The sequence below is a fragment of the Somniosus microcephalus genome, chromosome 16, assembly GCF_052327205.1.
Source record: "Somniosus microcephalus isolate GS21.2 chromosome 16, FLI_Smic_1.0, whole genome shotgun sequence".
Classification (NCBI taxonomy): Eukaryota; Metazoa; Chordata; class Chondrichthyes; order Squaliformes; family Somniosidae; genus Somniosus; species Somniosus microcephalus.
In genome coordinates this window covers 26,086,347-26,109,204 of record NC_141002.1, presented here as the reverse complement: position 1 = coordinate 26,109,204, position 22,858 = coordinate 26,086,347, and the positions used below count along the sequence as shown (strand labels likewise).

Genomic DNA, 22,858 nt, shown 5'->3' with positions numbered 1-22,858 from the left:
AAATTCATGCCACAGAGATTGCTAGATCTTTGTAGGCAGCTTTCTTCGAGGTCAGCGGCGCGCACCATCGCTTCATTGTTGACCACAAATTCCAGGCCATAGTTGCATGCTTTGTGCGTAACCTCATCACTGCAGAAATGGCGTGCAGCTATTCTGGTTTTGGGTGCAAGTCCCACTCCAGAGACTTGAGCACATGATCTAGGCTGCCACTCCGGTGCAGTACCTGGGGAACGCTGCAATGTCAGAGGTGCCATCTTTCAGATGAGCCATTAAACTGAGGCCCCGTCTGCCCTCTCAGATGGATGTAAAAGATTTCATGGGACTATTCAGAGAAGAGCAGGGGAGTTCTCTCCAGTGTCCAGGTCAATATTTATCCCTCCACCAACCTCTAAAACAGATTATCTGGTCATTTATATGATTGCTGTTTGTGGGATTTTACTGTGCACAAATTAGTTGCCACATTTCCTACATTACAACAATGGCTTCACTTCAAAAGTACTTCATTGATTGTAAAGCGCTTTGGGACGTCCTGAGGTTATGAAAGGTGCTATATAAATGCAATTCTTTCTTTCTATTTGAAAGGATGGTACAAAGATATATGGAAGATGTGGAGGCTACTGTGGAAAATGTGTTCCCCAAACAAGCACTGGTCTTCTGATGCAAGTACAGTAGCGACCCGGGTATGGCATGAAGTATGCAGCAGTTAAAGAAATGAAGAAACTACCTTGTGGATTGGGACCTGACTGGAGGCAATTTATCATGATAGAGATAATGACCGGTCCAAATTTCAACAATCTCTAGAAATTTATGTTCATTCTCTTATCATTGGCAGCTAATACCAGAGTGCAACAATTGTTCTATAACTTCATTATTTGGAACATACTTAGCTTGCTAGTTTCCCTTTTATGTTGAAGTCCAGGACAGACATTTTAAACATCAAGGAATAGCCCAGATTATATACATGCACTGGGGGGACATAAATATAGTATATGCTGCAGGGTAGGACGGGAGGGGCGCTAATACATAGCTTAATTTCTACCAAATTGAGAGTCAAAACTCAGTCCATGCTTAACATTTTGCAATGGCTGAACAGATTCACTCTTCTAATCCCTGTCACTGTTTCTGCACATCATTCCCTCCCTGTTTATTCTGAAACCATTGCAAAAACAGAACATCCAGAACATCGTACCAGCGACAACGTCATATCACCATTTGGAAAACATCTTTTTCAAGGAGAGAAACTAAGACAACAGTAGTGCCCTAAGGTGCTATTATAGACAATGTTACTGAATTTCCAGAGCCCTGATGAACATTATTTATTGAAATCAACCCCCTTCAAACATAACTAAGTAGATTTACTTCCCACTGAAATGAAAAAAAATAGTACTGTTTGGTCTAACAAATGGTAACATGCTGCATGACATGGCCACATTACTGGTGCTTCAACTCAGTCACTGCCTCTTCTGCCTTAATAAACAGGTCTATTACCCATCTCTCTGTTTAAGTAGCAATAACATCCAATGTCCCAGTTATACTGCACAAGACAGGTGAAGCAGCTTTGGCTTTTCTGAGAGCAGTGCATGTTTTGGGGAAATGGCCACAGTAAACCACGTGCATCTCTGCTCACTGGCCTCTAACTGCTAGTTCAATTTTTTTTTAAACTCTGTCAATGTGAAGGTGGTGAAGCCTGAACACTAAGTGCAAAAAAGTTGGCCCTGTACCAGCTTCTGTTTTATGCTCCAGAAGTTAGCAATTCTAAACTGGGCACACAAAGTCGGTGCCGTGCGAGAGACCATGCTGCACTGTTACCAAGCACACAGTGTAACTGGGATGATATTCTGTTTCTTGTTGCTACGTGTCAATACTTTATGTAAGGTAGCCAAGGACAGTTACATTCAAAACAGTTCTGACTTTTACCAAGATTGCACCAATCCTGAGGAAAAAACCCATTGTGGCTGGAAGAAGGCAGAGAAACATGCCATTTGGTCCAACAGGTCCATGCCAGTGTTTATGCTCCACACGAGCCTTCTCCCATCCCTCTTCATCTAACTCCATCAACATATTTGTGTCAAGGGATTGTTTTTTTTCCCTCTTGTGGATAAAATGAGATTCACATTTATCTCCTTATCCAGCGACAGTACCGAGCGCTTTAGTTGGAGGGAGGGAGTAATGGAACCAGACAGTACTAGTTTCTCCTGGCAATCTCACATGAAAAATAGTGATATAAATCCATTGACACATCTATTGTTTGAACTTCAATCTTCTCTTCTATAGCCCAGACCGCCAAATGTAAAGCAGTTTTTGGACTAATGGCTCCTGATGGTGCAGTAGATGTCGGCTGTCAGAACTCATTTTGTTTATGATTATTAATAACTATTTTTCTGAGAAGAACTCCATCCCCATTCCTTGTACTTTATCACAACGCGGGTCTCGGAGACCAGAGACTAACATTTTTTGTGGCATTTAAATGTAGGAAAATGAATATTGAACACATTTTCAACTTTGTTTAGAGAATACTGAACCCTTGGCATAATTTGAAATTGCCTCTTTAGAAGTTAAAACACATGATTATATTGAAAGGTACAAGGCTGGTTACAGCATCTCTCACCATCTTCTGTTATGATCAAAATAACTGATGTTGCACTACTGGTCCACAGTTTGCGTAACACCAAAGCATTTAGAAATTCTTAATGCCAAAATAGTATTTAACTCCTCCAGTTAAATAGGATAGTTGCAGGGAGAATGCCAAAGCAATCAGAGTCTGTAGTGAACACTGGCCTGAGTGGAAAAGCTACCTCTCTTAGCAAAAGATGTATATAAAAGAGATATATTTTATTATGTTGTAAAATATTTATGCACTGTCCTATTTATTACTTGATATTTTTGTACATATGCATTTAACTACTAAAATTGTGTTAGATATCAACCACTGCCCTGTCAACCACCATTGCTTGTTCTATAAGTTATTGGATGTTTGTATGCAAGGTTTAAAGGGGAGGGACGTGCCATTGTCACCATTTTGTGGACAACTGTTGAATAGAACAGATGTGATGAGCATGGTATGACATCACACTGAACTGTCAAAATTACAAATATGCAATGCAGTGAGATTTTTCAATAACACACTGTGTCACGTGTTTACATAAAAGAAAGCTTTGCAAACTAATTTTCAAGGGCGACAATGCCCTTTAACAAAAACTCATGTAAGCTGAACTGTTCAGAATAACAAGGTGCTTACTGTTGCTGCTGACTACTGATAACTGCAGTTGTATTCACGTTGGTATCAAGTATTCGTAAGCTACATCAGATGTATGAATCTACTGCAAAACACTTAAAAAGACAGCATTCCTTCTGATATACTCTAGTGAGGGCAAGACTGAAATGATCAAAGACAGATCAATGCAACATGTCTTCCTTGTTTGCATTAAGAGATTCTATACTGACGTTTGCATGGATTTTACTTAATTTCCTATTCAATATTGAAGATTGGTACAAAAGCAGCATTGTCAAGCTGGATATCTCATCCTTCTGACCTCATTGCTTTATACCAGTGTAACATTGATATTGGTCCAGTATACCGTGGGATTGGAGTGACATTAAAATGCTCTCAATGCACTGACAGCCACCTTTGTGAGATCAGAGGTATAGAGCAGTTTCTGGAGTTGAAGTTTGCCAATGGCCAGATTCATACCTTTACCCTCATACTGGAACAATGATTACTTTTCTAAGACTACACTTACCTTATTGTTCCTTTTGTTAGAACAGATACCCAAACCCTGGGTTTTATCATGCTGGGGAATGGATGCCCCAAGGGCCATACTTCATGTGTCAGTCAAGATAGCAAGTGTCAACAAGTTATTTAACCATACAGGGTACAAGAATCAAGTCTAATCCTGTCCTCATCCAACATACACACACCTCAGCAAAGGTCACTTAATAGTAATCAGGAGCAGGAACCAGCTCAATTGCAACACCCCTATAACTGCCTCAACTGCGATCAGCAATGAAATCGAAGAGCTCCCTGATCCATGTGGGGTTTGGTACCTCACTGAGCCAATGGGGAGATGCATGGAACTTTAGCCTGCACCTGAAGTCTGTTCAATAGAGAAACAGTGTAGGTTTTGATCCAAGAGCTATAAAGTTTTCATTTATTTTTTTGGACCAACAGAAGGCATTCTGTCATTTTAAGGATTTGTTTTGCTGTTCTAACCTCATACTTTATGGTATGTTATGATGAACTGATGGCTAATGATGATCTCTGACCTCTTATATGATATGAAGACTGTAACTAAACAAGGTAATACACTATACAGAAAAATCTACACTGGAACAGATTCAACATGTTAGATAATCATGACAACAAGCTGTGTTAAAACCTCAAAAAAAGTGAAACTTTTATAAATGTTTCCTGTTTATTACAATGCTGTCCCCACGTTAGGTGCTCATGGCAGGATAGCAGGGTATTACCATCCTGTCAAGATAATAAAACAAGGCTGTTATCCAGAATTAGTCTGGAGACACCTTTCTTATGGTGCTCAAGATTGAGTAGTGTAAAACATACTCAGTGTCTGTACGACACTCTGGACATAGCTTAGAAATTAGCAGATGAACATTATGTTTGCATGGCAATTCTCAGTCAGTTATTTTAATAGAGCTGTTACCCTGTGTGTTTTAAATGGGTTAATGCTCACCACTAAAATAGCAGAGGAATGCCATGCAAACTTATTAAGCATTTGGTCATTATTACGCCCAACAGCAAGTTCTAGGCTGGTAGATTTTCAAATAAAAAATAAATTTAACAGGACTTTTTTTTTATACATATAACTGGAAAAGGACCGAGCTGAATTGCTTAAGATTCTGTTATAGTAATTTAACTAAAAGTCACACCCTGCCTTTCAAAATATAATTGTAAATGTATCTGTACATTGAAGCCTATACACCATGAATCCTTATTTTAATCCCTCCATCATAGTCATTGGAATTATAGCTTAAACTAAAAAGAATATCCAGTAATGGTAACATAGAGCCTCTATCATTAAAATATCACTTTGTGAATTAGATGCTGAACACCATTAACCTTCTAATGACCATATTGATATATGTGAAAGAAAAAGAAAAATTCAGTGACTGCTTGAATTTCTACAATTATTTGTTCCTAATTATGTTTTCAGTACTTTTTAAATTTATAGTGTAACAATCTATTTTTAAAATCACGGTATTGGATGTCTAGTTGATCATGAATTCACTCAACGGACCTGAAAAGGGCATTTGAAAATATTATTGCTGCTTTTTGAATAATTCTTCAGAATTCTCTTGCCTAATATTGCTAATTACATTGACCGCTTTCCAGAATCCTTTACTGATCTTTTGTTCCAATCACAGTTCTGCTCGGAGACACTTATGAATGTAAACCAAATCCAGCCAAAGTCTAAAAGCAACAAATTGACTATATACACAAGTTGTGAAGAAAGTCGCAGGCTCCCCTTTAAAAAGATGCATGTTTGGAGACACAAAACAAGTTACTAATCAGGCTTAGCACATGCTTGATACACAAGCCTAACAATAAGGTCTGTATCAGGGGAAAAAAGGTACAATTTGCACTATGTGTCATGAAAATAGTTGTCAAAACTGTACTATGCTGCGTACTACTCTTTGTTAATTCATATTTTTTACATAAACAATATACAACTTAATGACAGTTTCATAAATGTGTGTTTACGACAGGTACATGAAGACTTTGTAGCATGACTATTGACTTTAGCATTTCTTCCCATTAATTCCTTATTACTGAACAGACTAACAGAGGAATTGCAAAGCTCTGAGCTTGTGTTACTGCAGTCTCCAAAGAAATATATGGTGTGCATTTGTCCAATCAAAATCTTTTTATGAAAGAACAGCTATTAAATAGGTTTGGTGCTATAACTGCATATCTACTGTTATGCTTCATTGTTTATCTTATGATGTACTGATTCAAGTCACAATTATGACTTTAAAACTGCAATATTCCCGAATAAAACTATTGTTTTATTTAGTATATCTTTCTCTCATTATTTTGCCTTTTAATGTTCTCAATTATCACAGACCTACTTTGAATTCAACACCTCATACATAATTTTACCTCTGAGAAAACAACTTGCATGCTGAATGGAATATGCTCCAGTGCAATCATGACCAGTTTAGATTCCACAGTCAGAATAGGGCAACACTGGGAAATCACTGCATTGTCACTGTTCTGTCACCTGCACACACGTGCAGTTTGTTCTTTCTCCAAATCAATGCCCCCCCCTCCACTCATTACCTAACCCCATCACCTCCTCTTTTGCAGATAGTTTCAACCTGTGTTTATCAACTTCCTTCAGATTTCACAGCCTTCAACACTCAGAGCAACAGTTAAATCAGAGTGAATTGCAAAGTCGTAATTTAATCAAGGGGTCCAGAGAATTCCCAACATTCAAGAGCATGGCTCTAGATCAGTAATTCTCAAACTGGGGTCCGTAGAGACTTTCCAGGGGGGGGGGGGGCCATGAAAAAAACTCCAACCAGTGATGGAGAGCGAGTCGGTGCGGAGCGGCTGAACGGGGCGGTGAATGGTCACCACGGCGGCGGCGGCAGCAGCTGTACGCTGCAGGAAGAGGAGAAGGAGGGAGAGAAAAAGACTATGGGCCGGCAGCGGCCGGAATTCCACCGCCAGCAAGTGTCGGAGGCAGAAAAGCGTAGGGCCAGCTGTTCAGAGAGGAACCAAGCGTCGGTAAACAAAGATCCCATCCCGACAACCAGCCGGCTGCAGCAACGCCGGGATACGGCCATAAAGAACAGGCCCCATAAGACGGACATACATTACATTAGAGATCTCTGTCCAAGAAGCAAATCTAACATCATAATCTGGGCAGCACTTGAATACACTAAATAACCAATGCATTTGTAATTTTTAAAAAATCAATGCTTTAAAATCACTATCAGTTTATGCATCCATACTTGAGGGATTCCTGTTTTGTAAATGTCACCATAGCTATATTGCAATTCATTGTCAGAAGATCCTGGTACAGTATCAATACAAGGGGGCAATAATCATTTAGAAGGGGTGGTCCATGATTACTAATCCATTTGAAAAGAGGTCCTTCAACCAAAAAAGTTTGAAAACCACTGCTCTAGATATAATCAGGAGCCAGGGATTAAACTACTTCCGTACATTCATTCACTACCACATGTTCTTTATTGGCTCTTATTGTAACTTTTGATATTTCCTTTAAAAAATTACTGGGTTGTTCATAGAATAGAATCGTAGAAATTTATGGCACAGAAGGAGGCCATTCGGCCCATCATGTCTGTACCGGCTGAAAAAGAGCTACCCAGTCTAATCCCACTTTCCAGCTCTTGGCCCGGCACTTCAAGTGCATAGCCAAGTACTTTTAAATGTGGTGAGGGTTTCTGCCTCTACCACCCTTACAGGCAGTGAGTTCCAGACCCCCACCACCCTCTGGCTGAAAAAAGTTCTCAAATCCCCTCTAAACCTTCTACCAATTACATTAAATCTATGGCCCCGGTTATTGACCTCTCTGCTAAGGGAAATAGGTCCTTCACTCTATCTAGGCCCCTCATAATTTTATACACCAGTACTATGCATTCTTATGGTTGTTCTTAATGGAATTCCCAAAGTAATGCCAATTAGGGACAGACTCATCCCACTGACATGAGGTGGATTCAAACCCAGATTCTAGAACCGAGTATGAATCCAGAACAATTGGAGCTTCTTATGACTGCACAGTGTGAAATAGAAGAACAGCAAAGACCACATGTTAGTATGGTCTGATTAATACCATCATGGCATTGGTCCCAGAGATGCAAGGACAGTCTGCTAATGCATTACACCAGCCAAACTTGCTTGATGACCCAGTAACTACAGAAAAATACTGCCATGTTTCATTAGAGTACGGAAGGAATTATTTTGCGTTTCCAAAGTAAAATGAGGATTTAAAAGCCTAGGAAATTATAAGGAACTAAACATGGGTAAATGGAATGTATATAGTACACATTATATTTGTGTATAATATGGCTCCTTTACTTTCCACATGTATTATTATTTCTATTAAGATTAAGCAAAGTTTTCCTTCTATCCGCCTCCTCCCGAGGTCCCCACCACCACAGAAGCCAGTCTTCAGCCAATTCAATTCACTCCACGTGATAGCAAGAAACGGCTGAGCGCACTGGATACAGCAAAGGTTATGGGCCCCGACAACATTCCGGCTGTCGTGCTGAAGACTTGTGCTCCAGAACTAGCCAAGCTGTTCCAATACAGCTATAAAACTGGCATCTATCCGACAATGTGGGAAACTGCCCAGGTATGTGAGGTCCACAAAAAGCAGGACAAATCCAATCCAGCCAATTACTGCCCCATCAGTCTACTCTCAATCATCAGCAAAGTGATGGAAGGTATCGTCGACAATGCTATCAAGCAGCACTTACTCGCCAATAACCTTGACATTCAACAGCGTTACCATCGCAGGTCAGAGGCTGGGTATTCTTCGGCGAGTGTCTCACCTCCTGACTCCCCAAAGTCTTTCCACCATCTACAAGGCACAAGTAAGGAGTGTGATGGAATACTCTTCACTTGCCTGGATGAGTGCAGCTCCAACAACACTCAAGAAGCTCGAAACCATCCAAGACAAAGCAGCCCACTTGATTGGCACCCCATCCACCACCTTAAACATTCACTCCCTCCACCACCGGTGCACCGTGGCTGCAGTGTGTACCATCTACAAGATGCACTGCAGCAACTCGCCAAGGCTTGTTCGCAAGCACCTCTCAAACCCGCAACCTCTTCCACGTAGAAGGACAAGGGCAGCAGGCGCATGGGAACGCCACCACCTCCAAGTTCCCCTCCAAGTCACACGCCTGGAACTCCCTCCTTAAAAGCACTGTGGGAGTACCTTCACCACACGGATTGCAGCAGTTCAAGAAGGCGGCTCACCACCACCTTCTCAAGGGCAACTAGGGATGGGCAATAAATGCTGGCCTTGCCAGCGACGCCCACATCCCACGAACGAATAAAAAAAATGAAATTCTTAAATTACCTCAAAGATGCCTGTACACCTCTGAGCGTATACAAATCCTTTGTACAACTAATGTGCCGGAGGGAAATTATTTCATGGTACAGGATTTGGTCAAAAGTAGTCAGCATTCTATTGAACATTGCATGTGAATTGCTTCTTAATTGCAAAATATTTTCATCTGTTGTTGTTCTGAAGAAATCATGAATTTTGTTTCATGTTATGTGTAATGGTTTTTTAAAAAAAACAATGAGATTAAATTTCTGAACAAACCAAGCCATAGTTTAGAAATTACATAAAAGTAATGATCCTCAAAAATTCACATGTGTACACAATTGGAATCGCTTAATGGTTCACGAGCACTAAGAAACATAAGAACAGCAAAGACCACCCTTGGTTGGTATTAAATACCAAGGAACATTATCACATGCAGTCAGAGAAAATCAATTAAACAGATTTGTTTTATAATTCAACCATGATCAAAATATATAAAATGATTTCGGCACCACCAATCCAGTGATTGAAATTTTGCATTATTTTTACTGCCAGATTTCCCTAAATTTCTTAATGCAAATACATGTAACTAAATATGTGCTCAAGTCGCTTCAGAATCGGAGTTGGTGTACTTTAGACCCATTTTATATCGGGGAGGTTGCTGTGGCACAAGATGAAGTAAAGTGATAGAGCAAGAAAACACAGTGAAACGCATGTCTTACATACATCTCCATGTTCATTGTTGGCACTGGTACTCATGCTCATTGCTATGGAAGTGAACATTTATTGTGTTAACTGAATTTTGTTTTAGAATCTGTCTATACCTTGATCTAGAGAGAAGTCAATGGTCCTACCAGCAAGGGAAACATCTTTTTCCAAAATAGAGAAAGCAGAAGAAAGAAACAACTTGCATTTATATAGCACCGTTCACAACCTCAGGGCGTCTGAGCCCACTTCACAGCCAGTGAGGTATTTTGAAGTATAGTCACTGTTGTAATGTAGGGAAATGTGGCTGCCAATTGCACACAAGGGGGACTAATCTAATCGCCAGTCAACATTGCCACAGGCTCTTTCCAGTTCTTAAAGGAGAAGTTCAATCATGCTACAGAACCTCATTCTCAGCATTGCTGGTTCTGCAGCTGTCTCAGCAAGCAGCAGAAGGCCAAGGAGAAGGAACCGGACCACTGAAGGAGGTGTCATCATAGCAGATCAACGGCACAGGGAGAGAGCTCGCAGATTCTGCGACCAGGCATTGGAGGTGTAAAGTCTGTAGGTATTACGGCGAATTAATACACAGACTACAAGAGTAACTTTAACAGGACTTTACTATTCGAAGGTCAGGGCGAATCTGCCCAATAAATCCTGACACAGCACTTATACACCGGTGTGGTCACCGTCGGTATTACAGTATACAGCAGCCAAGATAAAGTAGTGCCACACCTAAAATAGTTCTCTTAAAGGTGAACGGTTACATACAATAGTTCTCTTAAAGGTAGAACAGTTACATACACTACAATCCTCCCTTTTTAGCTTACAACATACTTATTCCCCATTAAACATAACATCATAACATATATCCAACTTCATGTTAAAACAGTTCACAGATGTAGTCTCTGCGGAAACCGTTCACAGATTCAGTCTCTGCGGGAAACAGTTCATAGATTCAGTCTCTGCGGGAAACAGTTCATAGATTCAGTCTCTGCGGAAAACAGTTCACAGATTCAATCTCGGTGGATGCGCTTTCCGTGCTTCTTGACTCGGTCCTGACAACACCTCAGTGGTGTAGCAGTTCCCTGTGGTGTAGTCGGTTCACGTTGCTGGAGTGACTCATCCAATAGTCCTTCACTGGACTTAACAGCTTGAACTTCCGTCCTTCTGAACCAGCATTGTTGGCTTGTAAAAACTTGAGTACCTTGGGAAGTTTTTCTACTTCCAAACTGATTTGGCTCCGTTCGAAGGGACCCCGTGCGTGATCTAGTAGTGATGATGATGGTCCAGATGATCATCATCTTCTGCTTCGTCTTTTCCTTTTCTGCTTCTTGGAGACTCTCTGGGCTCCACTGTCAGCTGCCAGCTGCATGCACAGTTCCTCCTTCTCGTCCTCCTTTTTCCGTAGTAGCGCCACCATCTCCCGATGTTCCTTAGACTTTTTGTGATTCTTCATGGTTTCTGCACTTTGGGAGTTTTCATCACAAGCTGGGGGAACAGGTCATCGTAATATTCGATGTCGTCCAACAGGTCATGGTAATATTCGGTGTCATCTTGAGCTAGGCCAGTGAGAGGGTCTTCTATTTCCTCCATACCCAGCTGGACATTAGCCAGCTTTTGTTCCAAATCCAGACATCTTTCCTGAAGAGACTTCTTCAGGCGTTCAGCTTCATCCAGCTTTTTCTGGGCTTCCTGCAAGTCTTTTACTAATGACGTCATTTGTGATTTCAATACTTCAACTTCATTCAGAGATTGATTGATCGGACTATTCAATCCCTCTACTGCAGCAGCTGTTTCAACCTTCTGTTGTTCAACATTGACGTGAGTCAGCGTACTTTTGGCATCCAAGGGTTGCTCTGCTGCCATCTTCTCAGTCTGTGTTGCAACCTCAGCTATTTCAATAACTTTTGGGAGCTCCAAACCCCTCTCCTTTGAAGATTTAAACTCCTGTTCAATTTGTTCCCATTTCAGAGTCTTGTCCTTCAGCATATGAAGGAGTTGGCTGACCGTTAACTCCAAACCCCTCTCCTTTGAAGATTTAAACTCCTGTTCAATTTGTTCCCATTTCAGAGTCTTGTCCTTCAGCGTATGAAAGAGTTGGCTGACCGTTAACTCTTCTGACCTCATACGTTTCCCAGTAGCTGCAGGGCTGTTTATAACCTTGCCCTGGGGCTCCTTTGCTGTTTCTACTTCGCCATCATCCGCAGCCTCCACCATTCGAATTTCCCCACTTGAATCGTCCGGTGATGCTGCACCCAACTTCAGTAGGAGCTCAGAGTTCATGGCGACCAAATCAGTCTTTTCTGCCTGCAATCCGCTAACAAGCGCTTTCAGTTGCTGAACCTCTTGCTCCACCAGATTAAAGCACGCACCTTCTGAAACCGAATCAGCTTTGATTCGTTTGGCCTCCTTGCCCCGACGGTTTGTGTGCTCCTGCTCCTTTTTCTCCATCAGCTGTTTCTGTTGTCTTTCCAGGTTCTCCCACTCTGTGTCACAGAACTTTTTCATTGCTTTCATCTCTTGTTCGAGACGGCAACTCAATTGTTCTAATTGCTGTTGTAATTTGAAATGGAGTTGAGTTCGAGCCCGGTGTTCCTCAGAATTGTGCATATCTGTAAACTGGACAGACTCAGAATTCTCTGTCAAACTATGTTGTTGTTGTTCAGTGGAATTCTGTTCTGAAACTTTGTTCTCCTCTGAAGCATAAGCATTTATGCACTCCTTCGTTTTTCCAACCTTAGTCAGCAAGTCCATTTTAAACTTGTCTTTCGCACCTGGGCTGGTCTTATCGTCATCCGTTTCAGAGTCTGAGCTGATTGTCTTCACCGAGTTCTCACTCATTATTGCTTTTAAATAGTGCCATTCCATGTTTATTTCCCAGATCCACTCCCGTCCCAGAAGTGGTGGACCTCCCTCAGGTAGTACATATAAATACATTCCTTGGTGTTCTTTGCCCCTGTCTCTCACCTTGACTTTTATCTTTCCCATGGGGTATACTTTCTGCCCCGTGTATGTCTGCAATACGATCTTGGTATCTCTCAAGGGTATGTGTGAGAATAGCCGGTTGTAATCCCTTCGATTTATGACTGATGGGGCTGATCCTGTGTCCAATTCCATTTTCACTTGGACTCCAGCTATTTTTAGCATGACCCAGATAGTTTGCAGGTCAGCTTCCTTACTCACATTGTGAATTCTCAGACTACCCAGTTCCTGAACGGTTGGGTCTGAATCCAAATTCTGTTCATCTGAACTCTTCTCAGCCACCTTGTGTACCTTATTGTACTTTTCCTGCGGTGACTTTTTTTTGTTGTTGTTGGTCTTCTTTCCTGACCGGCATACCTTAGCTATGTGACCAAGTTTGCCACATTTTCTACATTCCTGGTTTTTAAACCAGCATTGGTTCTGGTCGTGTGTTGTTTTCCCACAACGATAACATTTCGATGTACCCGAAGTAATTTGATCCACACTGAGTACCGCTGCCTTCAGCTGCATTTCCGCTGTGCCTCTCGCTGCGGCTTTGTGCGATGCTGCAATAAGGACAGCCTTATCAAGTGTGAGATCGTTCTCTTCTAGCAGACGCTTTTGTGTTCCTTCCTTCGACAACCCGCACACGAACTTGTCTCTCAATGCCTCTGTCAGATTTTCCCCAAACTGGCAGTATTTCGCTAGTCTACGCAGTTCGACCAAGTATTCCGCGTTGCTTTCCTCTTTCCGTTGCGTTCTCGCATAGAATTTGAATCGTTTCGCCAACATCAGTGGTGTGGGGTTCAAATGATCCTTCAGGACAGCAACAATATTAGCGAAAGTCTGATCCACCGGTTTAGCTGGTGATAGAAGATGCTTCAATAGCCCGTATGTCTTTGCCCCCATTGCGTTTAATAAGGTGAGAGCTTTATCATCATCTGCTATCTTATTGGCCTCACAATATATCTCGATACGTTCTACGTACGTGGCCCAATCTTCCACCTCGGAATCGAAGTTGTTGATGTTACCATGCTTAGGCATCTTCACTATCTCTCACTATCTTTCTGCGAAACAAACACAAAATTTTTCTTTAACTTTTTTTTCAAAATGGCGGTTTCCCGCGCTTGTCTTCTTCCCCCGCCCACTTTCAAAATGGCGGTTTCCCGCTTCTGTCGTCTTCCCCGCCTACTGGCGGCTTCCCGCGTTTCTTCCCCTGGCGGGAGGGGTAAGCTTTTCCCTCGGGCGACGACCGCTGGCTTTCGGGGTTCGCAGCCTGCGTGTCAGCTTCAGTGCATTCCTTGTTCCCTTTTCTCGGCAGGGCACCCGGCGCTGGGTACAACCCGTTGACGGTGAACAGTTTCAGCCGCTGGCTGGATCTCGCTCAGTCTCCCTCGCTCGGGCTCTGCCCGGCCTTTTTCACTCCAATCGCGCCTCCCAGCCCTCTCGCAGTCCGGTGCTTTCCTCCCCGGCTGCGGCTGAGTTACCCGCGGTTTATTTATTTTTATATCTTCCCGCGCCTTACGATCCTGGTCGCAGCGCCTCGTGGCCTCGGTAGCTGCCCGGCCTTTTTCGCCGGTCGCGGTCTAGCTGTCTCACGACGCCGTTGCGTCTCCCAGCCCGCTTGTACCGCGGCTTCCGTGCTCCACGCTGCCCCAGTCTCAGCGCCTCTGGGCCCGACTTCTGTCCGGCTCCTTTCCCCCGACCGTGGTCGAGTTCACCGCCCTTATCCTCCGTTTATTTTTTTATTTTCCTTTTACTCACAGTCACCGTGGCCGACTTGCTTCTCGTGCTGATCGGCTCACTCACCACCGTGGCAGAAGGGACAATCAGTGCCTGTTGCTGATGGAAGGCTTCGTGTCTGAATTCTTCCTTCTTCCTTGCTCTGCAGACTCGAGTTTTCTCTCAGCAGAACGACGAGGGCGGGTGCCTCTTCTCGACGCTCGTTAACTGCTTCGGAAGTATTGTTGCCGCAGGGTAAGATCGAACTCGTCGCCACTGTAAAGTCTGTAGGTATTATGGCGAATTAATACACAGACTACAAGAGTAACTTTAACAGGACTTTACTATTCGAAGGTCAGGGCGAATCTGCCCAATAAATCCTGACACAGCACTTCTATACCGGTGTGGTCACCGTCGGTATTACAGTATACAGCAGCCAAGATAAAGTAGTGCCACACCTAAAATAGTTCTCTTAAAGGTGAACGGTTACATACAATAGTTCTCTTAAAGGTAGAACAGTTACATACACTACAGGAGGCGTTGGTCTTCACTGTGGAGAGACGGAGAGCGGTGCTGTACCCGACAAGTGGCAGGAGGCCCTCGCTGCAAGTCTTTCGCACCATGTGGAGGGAGGTAGCCCAGCAGGTCTCGGGCAGCACTGTGGTCCCCAGGACCCACACACAATGCAGGAAGAAATTTAACAACCTCACTCAGGTGGTCAGGGTGAGTTAATGCTTCAACAAATGCTACATACCACCATTTGAACCTCAGTCTTCATAAACTGGCCAAAGCACCACACCCCCAGCACTCACCCACCAACAATCTCCACCTACCAACTCTCACACCCACATCTCACACCTTGCACACAATAACAGCTATTCAACTATGGCAGGCACATCTGCCAAACACATTGCTCCACACTCACTCACACACTTTCCTTTCTCTTGCAGGCCAAGTTCACTCACAACAGGATGGAGCAGGAGCGCACAGGTGGTGAATAACCTGACACCCAACCACTTTGAGCTGAAGGAAAGGGTGCTGCAAATCATTGGGTGCCAGGTGGTGGGTGCCATGGCCACTGGCGACGTTGACCCCCTTGGGGACAACAACGGTATGTTCATTCCTACTCCTTCTTCTCACGTCCCACTTCCCCCACACCCAACAAGCCTTTCCCACTTTCCAGCTAATCATGTTGTATGCATGCCTTTCTCCCTTCCTGCCCCCCTCCCCTCACCTTAACCCGACTCTTGTGCCTTTATGCTTTCAGATAAAGAGCAAGCACCTGAGCAGCCTGTCCCTTAAGGTACCATAGAGTGAGGCAGAAGAAGAGGAGGACGAAGAACACACGTCACTGCATGTCTCACCCGCAGGCACCAGCTCAGATACTGGCACTACGCGTTCTTTAGAAGCTAGTAGTGGGATCTGCACAGGGTGATGCACCGGGAATGAGTGGGCTGCAGCAAGGCCAGGGGGAAAGGGTAGCTCGGGAGTCAGCTCCCTGGAGGGCAAGTTTGCTGCACAGGACTCAGATGAGGAGCTCAATGGGGAGGCCTTTAGAAGAAGGGTGATGGGCATGCACACACGATGATAGGTGCAATGGCAAGGGTGCTTGAGAGCCTCTCGGTAATGGTAAGGAGCATGGAGGAGTCCACCTCCAACATCGCACAGAGCTCTGCGCACACCATTGAGCCCATCATTTGCAGTCTGCAAAGGATGGTGGACTCAGAGAGACCGTGGTGACCCAGACCTGATGCCACGTGATTGGCGATGTTGCAGCTTCCATTGCAGCACAGGCGGAAGCCACCCAACATCTTAGTGCTGTAATGGAGTCTATACTTGGTGCCATCCAATCTCAGACTGCTCTCATGCAGTCTCAACTTGATGCCACGCAAGCTCTGACTGCTGCCATCGTGGCTGGGTCTACCACCGTCGACCGGGGATTTCACGGTGTCACAGCAGGCCAGCAATCTGTGCTCCAGCAGATTGATAGGGATGCTGAGGTGCTGACCCGGGGGAGTGGCAGTGGGTCAGTGGAGCAGGAAGCTGCTGTCCTCTCTCAGGATGACAGCATTCCTGCTCCCACCACTGGCACTCTGCCATTGCCCTTGTCGCTGCCTGTCATCCAGCCAGCCCAGACTGCTGCCGTCCATTATGAGGTGGTGCAGTCTGCAGCCGGGCCTTCCAGGCCGAGAGCTGGTCGAGGGCGTCCTGCAAGGCCATCTGAAGTCTCCTGTATGGACACTCAGCAGCCTTCCACCAGCTCTGCTGCAGCCACTGGGCCAACACTTCGTAGGAGCACTGTAAGAATTAAAGTATATGTTTTGTATGTGTGATGGACTCGAGACTATTAATATAAGATGTATGTAATGAAGATAAATTTGATGCGTATGGATCTCCCCTGGGTAAGGCAACGGCGTGAAACTTAACAAAGGAAACCTACATAACAGGATAACCCCCCACAGAGACACCATCGAAATTCATTATCGAAACTCAAGAGCCACTAAAAGGTGTCAACAATTAACTTAAGCAAGAAATGGCACCAGCCACTGCAGACAGACACATGTTCAAAGGAAAGCCAATCAAGGACTGCCATGAATCTAAGACCCAATCCTGGGGCCTTAGCAATAGACAATGGACTTAAAAAGATATAAAACAAGGAACCCAAAGGCTCTCTCTCTCTCGCTCTCTGGACAACCACACGAAAGAACAAGAAGCCCTCCCTCTACAGACCAGACCAAGAAGCAAGGAAAAAGGCCGCGTGCATTGCTTAATTCAGGGAAGTACCAGTCTGTGTAAATCTAACCCATTACCTTACGATCTGTAATCAAGTAGAGTTCATAAATACCAGTAGGCTATTGTTTCGATGTGCATGAGTGTGTGTTTAATAAACTTGCATGAGTTTGTGTGTTTAATAAACTTATTCCAAATTGTTTCAAAAGAATTGGTCTTGCTGTCAATTTAATGCCAGTTGAAATAAAAAGCTTACAGCACTAGAGCAGGCAAAGACACTGTAACGAGGGGCACTCAGGGATTGCACAAGGGGGAATAGCTAATATTGTTGTTGTAAATATGTGTTCACTGATTATTGATAAATTTATTAATTGGCTTTGGATGATTGTGGCATTGCTCATTTCAGCTTTGCGCTGTGATAGGGCCTGCGACAGGGGTGGAATGATAGGGATGTGGTGTGAAACGGGGATCTGGGGTTTAATTTATTGGAACTGCAGTCTGCTGAGGCGATCACGGACCGCCCTTCCAGAAGGGTGATTGAGTGGCTGCCTCCTCCCTCTCTCCTGTTCCTCCTCCTTCCCATCCTCCTCTTCTGCCTTGTCCTTGTCCTCCTCTCTCTCTTCCTCCTCCTGAGGTGGTCCTGCAATCCCTGGTGGCAAGGGCTGGGCCCTCGTGATGGCCAAGTTGTGGAGCATGCAGCAGACCACGATGAAATGGAACACCCACTCCGGTGAGTACTGGAGAGCTCCTCCCGAGCGGTCAAGGCAGCAGAACCATTGCTTGAGCACCCCGAAAGTCTGCTCAATGATGTTCCTGGTGGCAGCATGGCTCTCATTTTATGAGTGCTGAGCAGGAGTGTTGGGGTTGCTGAGGGGAGTCATGAGCCAGGTGGAGAGCGGATAGACCTCGTCTCCGACCAGCCAGCCGCGAGCTTGATGTGGCGGCTGGAAGAGTGCTAGATGAAGGCATCGTGGCTGCTGCCAGGATAGCGGGTATTGACATTGAGGATTCGCTGTGTGTGGTCGTACACCAACTGGACATTAAGTGAGTGGTAGCCTTTGTGGTTACAGAAGACCTCAGGATTGTTATGCGGTGCCTGCAAAGCCACGTGGATGCAGTCAATGGCAACCTACATCATGGGGAATCCCGCTATCCAGGCAAAGCCACAAGCACATTCGTCCTGCTTCTCTCTGGTGATGGGGAAGGAAATGTAGTCCCTTCTCCTACTGTAAAGAGCCTCTGTGACCTCCCGGATGCAGCGATGGACGGCAAACTGCGAGTTGTTCGCTATATCTCCTGTTGCAGACTGGAAGGAACCGCTAGCAAAGAAATTGAGGGCGATGGTGACCTTAACTGCCACTGAGAGAGCCGTGATTGACCTGATCTGAGGCTCGAGGTCTGGTTGCAGGAGATGGCAGAGTTCGGTGACAATAGCCTTGCTGAAGTGGAGTCTTCTAATAACACTGCTCCTCGTTTAATTGGAGGTAAGAGAAGTGCTCTCGGAATACCCTTGGCGGGTAAGGCCTCCTGTTGAGCGCCCTGGTGGTCCTTCTCCTCCCTCTGGCCACATCTTGCAATCTTTCTCGCTGCCTCCGCAGTAGGTCCTGGAGGGCGAGGTTGACTGCCAGTACAGCTCCCATTAATGTAACGATGTGTAGCACTTTGAAATTTTATCAGAATAAATGTAACAAATTTTTAGTAGCCACAACACTCCTGATACTAAAGAACCTTTAAATGACTGAATTAAACTTTTGTACAATTGCAAACTGACAAGGAAGCAGTGAAACAGCACTAATCTGACAGCTGCGACTGATCCCTTTAAATAACGCCCCTGGAGCCGCCATCCGCCTGCTTCACGCCACCTCATCCTGTCATTGTCGGGGCGAGGCGCTAAGGCAGGGGGCGCTAATCAATTTGGCAGATTGGGCACTGAGTGAGCATTGCACGCTCACTGACGTCACGATCTGCCTGGCACTAAAGCCCCAGGCGCTAACTGTTAACGGCGGCGCTAAGGGACGACTGGATTTGGCGGGTGGCACTGGATTTGTCTCGCCCTGGCGCTACTTCAGTAGCGCCCCGTTAGCACCCCCACCAGGCGCTAACAGGAGAGGCTAACCAACCAAATTTCTCCCCCCTTAAGGTATTCAAATCTTTCCATGTTCTAGCCCCCTCCCTATTTTTGTAATCTGCCCCAGCCTACAATCCTTCAAGAACTCTGCTTTCTTCCAATTGTGGCCTCTTGCGCACCCCCAACCTTCTTCGCCCCACCATTGCCAGCCGTGCCTTCAGCTGTCTAGGTCCCAAGCTCTGGAATTCCCTCCCTAAACCTTTACGATGCTTCTTGAAACCTACCTCTTTGACCAAACTTTTGGTAACCGGTCCTAATATCTCCTTCTTTGGCTGGGTGTCAATTTTTTGTTTGATTACACTCCTGTGACGCGCCTTGGGATGTTTTATTATGTTAAAGGCGCTATATAAGTGCATGTTGTTGTTGTCGTCCCACAAGCAGCAATAAGATAACTCATCAGATGATCTGTTTTGGTGGTATTAGTTGAGGGGTAAATATAGACCAGCACACCAGAGTCCCATGCTCTTTGTCTACCCGAGAGGGCAGACAGGGCCTTGGTATAATGTCTCATTCGAAAGACTGAGAACTCCCTCAGTACTGCACAAGTGCCAGCCTAGATTATCTGTTCATGTCTCTGGAATGGGGCTTGAACCCACAGTCTTTTGACTCAACAGCAAGAGTAGTGCCGCTGCTGAGTGCTGACACATATGAAATTGTAAAATCAACAACTGAATTGAGCATAATTTGGATTTTAGTTTGGCAGCCAATCGTAACAAGAGTCATTATTTCACAGTTGTCTAGTCTATATTAAATAGCATAAAACATATACCTCAATAATCAAAACCAAATGTTCAAGAGACCTAGAATCACAGGTACATAGGAAGAAATCTGTCACTTTCACAGAATTCACCAATCAACACTCAAAAGATCTCATGACCCATCAACCAATCAAAAAATAAAGAATGTCAAACATCTGAAAGCAAAGGCCCAGAAATTCCGTTCGCAGGCCTCCTGCGGGCGGAGGGCTGCGATCTGGAAAAATCTGCGCCTGGACCGGAGGGCTCCCGGGAGACGCAGAGTTCCGTTCCTGGGCCTCTCCAAACTGCCGGTGTGCAGGGCCCACGTATCCCAGAGGCGCAGGCGGTTCGCAGCGTCCCTGGGATCACATGGGCCATGGGGAGCCAATCAGAGAAGGGAATCTCCATTCATACATTTGACAGGAAGACCTGTCAAATATATGAATAGAAATCACCCCCAAAAACATAGTAAAACTTTAAATAAATTTTTAAAAAATCACATTTTTAAAATGACTTTAAATTACATAAATTAAGTATTTTAAACAAAAATTTTGTTTTTTGAAAAAAATTAAAGTTTTTAACGGGGCTAAAAATAAACTTACCTTTCTTTAAAGTATTTTTAAATGATAAATCAGTGGAATTTTTTTTTCTCTTATCCTGGTAAGGCCAAAACAGAACTCTCCATCCACAGAGGCCCTGCTCCAGCGCAGCCGGAAGAGCTGTCAAGAGCTTTCTTGACAGATCGGAAATGCCGGTTTCCAGGGCAATCATCTCCACTATCTATTCTAGCCCATATGACGCCTTCCAACCCAACTTTACCTCTGCGTATAAATCAGCAAGCCCACCATTAGTTACTAAGGGGGTGAAATTCGGTTATGCCCTGTTTGGGGGCAGTAACCGAATTATCGGTGGAGATTTAGCGCCCGGTGCGGAAGTACCACCCCAGCCGCTAAATTCAACTTACCGCCGCAGCGAGGAAGCAAAGGTCTATCTCAGGCGCTCCACTTCCTCTCGGGGCAGTGTCAGGGGCACAAAGCGCACTATTCGACCGCTCCACATAGCACTGACGTGCTTCAGCGCCCCTCTCCTTCTGTTAAAGGGGAGGGATGCTGCGAGCTCTGCAGGGCCTCCGATGGTCCACACAAGCCCACCAGGGCAGTGTGGTGCTGTGGCTGCAGCCCAGCACCGAGATGCAGTGCCGGGCTGTGCGATGGCGGCCACGGACCATGCCAAAGGCCGCCACGGAGGGCTGACCAAGAGGTGGGCCAAAAAAAATAAAATGACGGCGGGGGTCGCGGCTGCACCTCCCTTTAATTAGTGCCTCACGAGTGGAGGTTGGCCTGGCTCGCGACCCGCGAGGTTGGCGTTGACCTTGCCCATGGCTGCCTTGCGGGGCACAGACGAATTTCTGCTGCGGGGCGGTAAGGGGTCGCGGGGGGGCGCTAAGGGGTCATGGCGCATGGCGATGACTTAATTGGTGATGGGGGTGCGGCACTATCGGCTAGCACCTCAGTAGCACCCTGCCGAATTTCTTGGAGCGCTGTCCTCTCCTGGGTGATAAACCCTTTGCACCCCGTTCGCGCCCCCCGGAGGACCTAACAGCAGGCGCAAAGGAGACGAATTTCACAGCCTAAATGCAACTTTATTGAAACAAAATCAGCTGCTCTTTCCCTGCCCTTCCAACACTTGCCCCTGCTGCATCTTTGAAAAATCTGTCTTTCAATATACCTGTGCTTCTCACTCCATTTTATTGCTATTGTTCATCTGAACTTTCCTTTCTTGTACTTGAAGTTTAGGAGCTACATCAGCCCAAAGGTCTTCGTGTTCCATGCATTCTTGCTGTGTTCAAATCAAAACCCATTGCACTGTCTCCCACTCTAACTCGTTCTTCCCCAGAACCTCAAAACTATGGAGCCTGTTTCCCTCCTCTGCAATCTTTTACGTTAAGACTCAGACCTGGCATCACTGCTTCTCGATTTCTTTCAACTTCGCCAAGTAAAATGAGAGGTGCCAAAAATACTCAACACAATGGGGTAGATTGGCAACTTTCCGCCCGGTGTAAAGCTGGCCTTGTGGTTCAGCCGCCCAATACAGAAAACGCCCCATTTTCATTTTCATTGAAATCAGCGCAGGTGACAAGTTGAGTGCTTTCCTTAACGGGTGGCTGATTGGCAAGGCCAGCTTTACACCCGGGCAGCAAGATCAAAATCTACCCCAATATTTCTTAATTAACTACAAATTATTGATCGATACGATTGCAGTAATGGGCTGACCGTAATAAATCCTCTGTGAATGCCACCAGAAAACAAGAACAGCATCTACATCACCAAAAAATAGATTTAAAAAAAAACCTATGATGAGAGCCACATATGTTTCAAACAATCCAATACCGCAGATGATTTCAAAGCTGTAATCCTACTTTGGAAAACAGATGATGGTTATTAGGTACTTGGCTTTACTCAGTTTTTAGATCATCTGAAATTTGACTAGAACCTTGGAATCATTCCCAGATACCCATTTTCTCTCCCATATTTTCCTTGCTACTATTAATGTTGCAAGATTTTATTTTCTCACAGCTAGGAGCGATTAACCCTTAAACTGCTTGCAGGTCCAAGGCAATGATGATCTACCTGGGGCAGCCGTTTTTGAAGTTTAAATTCATTGTGCGACACTGAAACCATCAGTGTTACAGTAATAAACTTACTCAATAACCTATCACTAAAACTGCAACACTGCCCCTACCTCAGCCCCCTGCTGCTGAAACCCCCTATTCATTTCTTGGTTCCATTCCGACCTGACTATTCCAACGCTCTCTTTGCTGTCCTCCCATC

General features: G+C 44.9%; 1 protein-coding gene across 1 annotated transcript in view; it reads left to right on the top strand.

Moving 5' to 3' along the window:
* The window catches only part of LOC147106027 (A disintegrin and metalloproteinase with thrombospondin motifs 20-like), a 288,734-nt gene extending 282,700 nt beyond the window's left edge, over nucleotides 1-6,034 (top strand). The window contains exon 28 of the mRNA XM_086008707.1: nucleotides 583-6,034. Coding sequence (XP_085864833.1) covers nucleotides 583-672 — 90 coding nt within the window. The 3' untranslated portion in view covers nucleotides 673-6,034. The remainder of the gene's footprint in view (nucleotides 1-582) is intronic.
* The last annotated feature ends 16,824 nt before the right edge of the window (nucleotides 6,035-22,858 follow it).